General features: G+C 19.0%; 1 protein-coding gene across 1 annotated transcript; it reads right to left on the reverse strand.

Annotated features, from left to right (window-relative positions):
* Positions 1-1,669: 1,669 nt before the first annotated feature.
* Positions 1,670-3,261, reverse strand: PGO_002840 (variable surface protein; the record flags this gene model as incomplete). The annotated part of the gene is made up of 3 exons (XM_028691200.1): positions 1,670-1,897; positions 2,029-3,126; positions 3,214-3,261. 3 exons carry the CDS (start codon positions 3,259-3,261, stop codon positions 1,670-1,672), a joined length of 1,374 nt encoding a protein of 457 aa, XP_028547001.1.
* Positions 3,262-3,620: the final 359 nt, after the last annotated feature.

The following is a 3,620-nucleotide window of genomic DNA, read 5'->3' on the forward strand; positions in this document are numbered from 1 at the left end:
GTATATACAGAATAGATATTTCTTTCGTGATTATGTAAAGTACTAAATTTTTTATAATGAATACATTCATTAAATGAATAAATGTTACGAATATACATAAAATTTTTTTTATTTTAGATAATATAATATACACTAAAAAAAAAAGCATGCAGATTGTAAAATTTACTACGAGATCTGCTGTATAAACAAAGAAAGTTTTAATTTAATATACATTGTTTATTTAAATGAATACATGGTATCTTAGTATGCATATATATGTATATTTATGTAAATAACAATATTAGGTGTGTTAATTCATATATATAATTTATTTTTTATATTAACATAAAAATTTTAACCTGCATATTTTCACAATTTCATACTATAATATTTCATATATTCTTTTTCACATATATAAGTGTTAAAAAGTATAATAATATATTGCTAACAAATATAATATTTATTCATCTAAATATTATAATTATAGATTAAATTCAAAGCTATTATTTTTTCTTGCAAACACAAACATTAATTTCTATGATTACAATAAATTTTATTTAATACAAAAAATATATAGATCACATAAATACAAATAATTAAATTAAATATATATTATAACATATGATAAAATATATAATTCTTTAAAATATACTATCTTTACGAAGATGAAAAAAGTGATAATGTCACTTTAACTTTTGTTTTATTGCATGTTCGCCATTTTGTTATACATACAATTTATATTAAATAACATTATGTGCGACATTGGACAATGATTATGCATTTTTGTACTTAGTATTACATGTGAGTATAGAAAATATTACTTATATTATTATTATGTTTTTAACACATATTTAATATTATGTTTATATTTATATAGTATTCTGTCTTATATACAATATGTCACGTTAGTAGCATATTTTAATTATAATTTTAATAGAAATAATGATACGAAATAAATAAATAAACTATCCATATTTAATATATTATTTATTTTTTATTATCTCAAAATGTAAATATCAAAGTAATTTGCTATATTTTAAAATTAATACATTACTACTGTTTTTTTATTGCTTATTAAACATTCATATATTATATTTTCTAAAAAAATATAGTTTATTGGATATGTATCAATTGGAAAAGAACAATATTTTTTCGGTAAGAATTTTTATTATATTAAATTAACTTATATATTTATGTATTCTTTTAAGAATATAACAGAAATTAACTATTCCCACTAAAATAAACATGCATAATATATATATATATATATCTTATTTATTGCAAATTATATGCTAAGGTAATATTAAAATTTATGAACGAAAGAAGATATAAATAGGATGTAATTAGTAGACTACTGCCTTAATTTTTCCAGGAATATAGGACACATGCAAATCTTACTGTGATAACTAATTATAAAGATTATAATGAATTTATTATGATAGAATAACTACTAAACATAGAATACTAAACCCTGAACCCTGATGGATATTCAGATACAAATCAAATATAATTTATACAACAGTAAAAAAAAAAATATATTTTGTAACTATATATTATTATACAAACAATTAGGATAATTTATATACTTATAGTTTTTAAACGAATATATATACAATCCTTTACTAGATTATTTAATAATTCTGGAATATTTATATATATATAACAAAGGAAAATATTAACATATATTCTTTTAAAAATAAATAATCATAAACAATTTTTTTAGATAATGAGGAATGAATACGTGTATTATATATATATTTTTTATAAATATATTATATATAATGTAAAAAAAGTTCAAGGATATATCATATAAAATAAGAACATTACTTAAGAAATTATAAAATCCTATATTACTATGATGATTTATGTAATAGTTATCCGTATGTGGAATATATAATATATTAGCCATTATTGCCATCTTACTAAATATTTTAGACATCTAGGTAATTTTAAAATTTGTTATTTAGTTAGAACTTCTTTACAAAAGGCACAATATTCCTTAAAATTCATCTTACATTTCCTTGCCCTTAAACGTTCATATTTTACAACTTTTATCATTATATAAATAATGGGTACCAAAATTAAAATTGATAATATTATAATAAATGTGGCATAAATTTGATAATCATAAATCTGATAACTATCAACTTGATTACTATAAATTTGCAAACCTAAAATAGAAAGAATATACCTACTAGGAGTAACATTCTTTTTTATCTTACTTGTTAAAGGATAAATTATACCAGATAATTGAAATAAACAAAAAATTGTACCATAGAGTCCATATCTCACACAAATTTTTTTTTTCATTCTTCTATTTTCATAATTACTACATTCAGATATTTTATCTATTCTATCAATCATATCGAATATATATTTTTCACAGTAACTGTCAAATTTTCCTATTCCTTTCTTACTATAATATCTTTGCTTATAGTACTTCATATAAGTGTCCAAATCTTTTATTCCATCCTTTTTTAGTATTTCTTTATATTTTAGCATATCCTTCTTTCTCTTTTTTTTAATTTCCATTTTTTTTTCCTTGGCTATTTCTTTTTCTCTCATTTGAGGAGTTTTATTTTTATCTAAGAAATCAAATTTTCCAATAATATATAATATTTGTGACAAACATATAACCATTATAGTAAGAAATGCTACATTATTTAACTCTGTATATTTACCATATAATTTTGAATTGCATTTATGTGTTAAAATAATAACTAAAGAATTATTTGTGGATTCAAGAGCAATCTCATGTATTTTTTTTCCAGTATAATCACACAATATGGTAGCAATTTTATTACTTAATGGAATAGCATGCAATTTAGGATAATCATTAAATATCGCTCTTTCTAATGTTTTATTCGATATTTCTGCTTTTACTACATGTTTATTAAACTTTTCATGTTCATCTAATAATAATCCATTAACACAATCATCCAGCAATTCCATATCTTTGTATATAGAGGCTATTTCATGCGAACCATTGTTTATATTATATTTTGGGTTAAAAAGTTTTAAATTAACTTTTAAAGATTCTTGTTTATATTTTCTTTGGAATATATTTTTAGCCAGTAATCGTTCTGTTCTTGCAATATATGTATTATCAGCATTGAATGTGTTAAAAAAAAATTTAGATAATATGCGCTAAATAAAGATATAAAATATATTTATATAATTAAATATATAGTTAAATATAAGGGTCATATTTTTTTTACATATATATAATATTACATAAAATCTACAATATTCATATATATAATTAATATACTTCATCATCATAATGGTGGTATATACATAAGAGAATTATGAATATAATAATTTTAATAGATATTATAAATTTATTTTTTCCCTTCATATTATATATATATTTCCATGCTACATATGAGTAAAAATTTTATATTTCTTATAAGATAAAAGAATAATAATTGTATAATATATTAATATATATTAAACTCAATTTACTATATTAAATAATAGTTAAAATTACACATTTGTTTTGTATATTAATATTTTTATTGAAACAATATAAATTACAAGGTTATTGTGAATTAGGTTATGAAAACATCTTATATATATAAATTACTATATAGATTATTTTGTAATTATTCTTAAAATTATTTACATTTTCATTAATATAT

Source organism: Plasmodium gonderi, assembly GCF_002157705.1.
Source record: "Plasmodium gonderi DNA, contig: Pgo-contig_324, whole genome shotgun sequence".
Classification (NCBI taxonomy): domain Eukaryota; phylum Apicomplexa; class Aconoidasida; order Haemosporida; family Plasmodiidae; genus Plasmodium; species Plasmodium gonderi.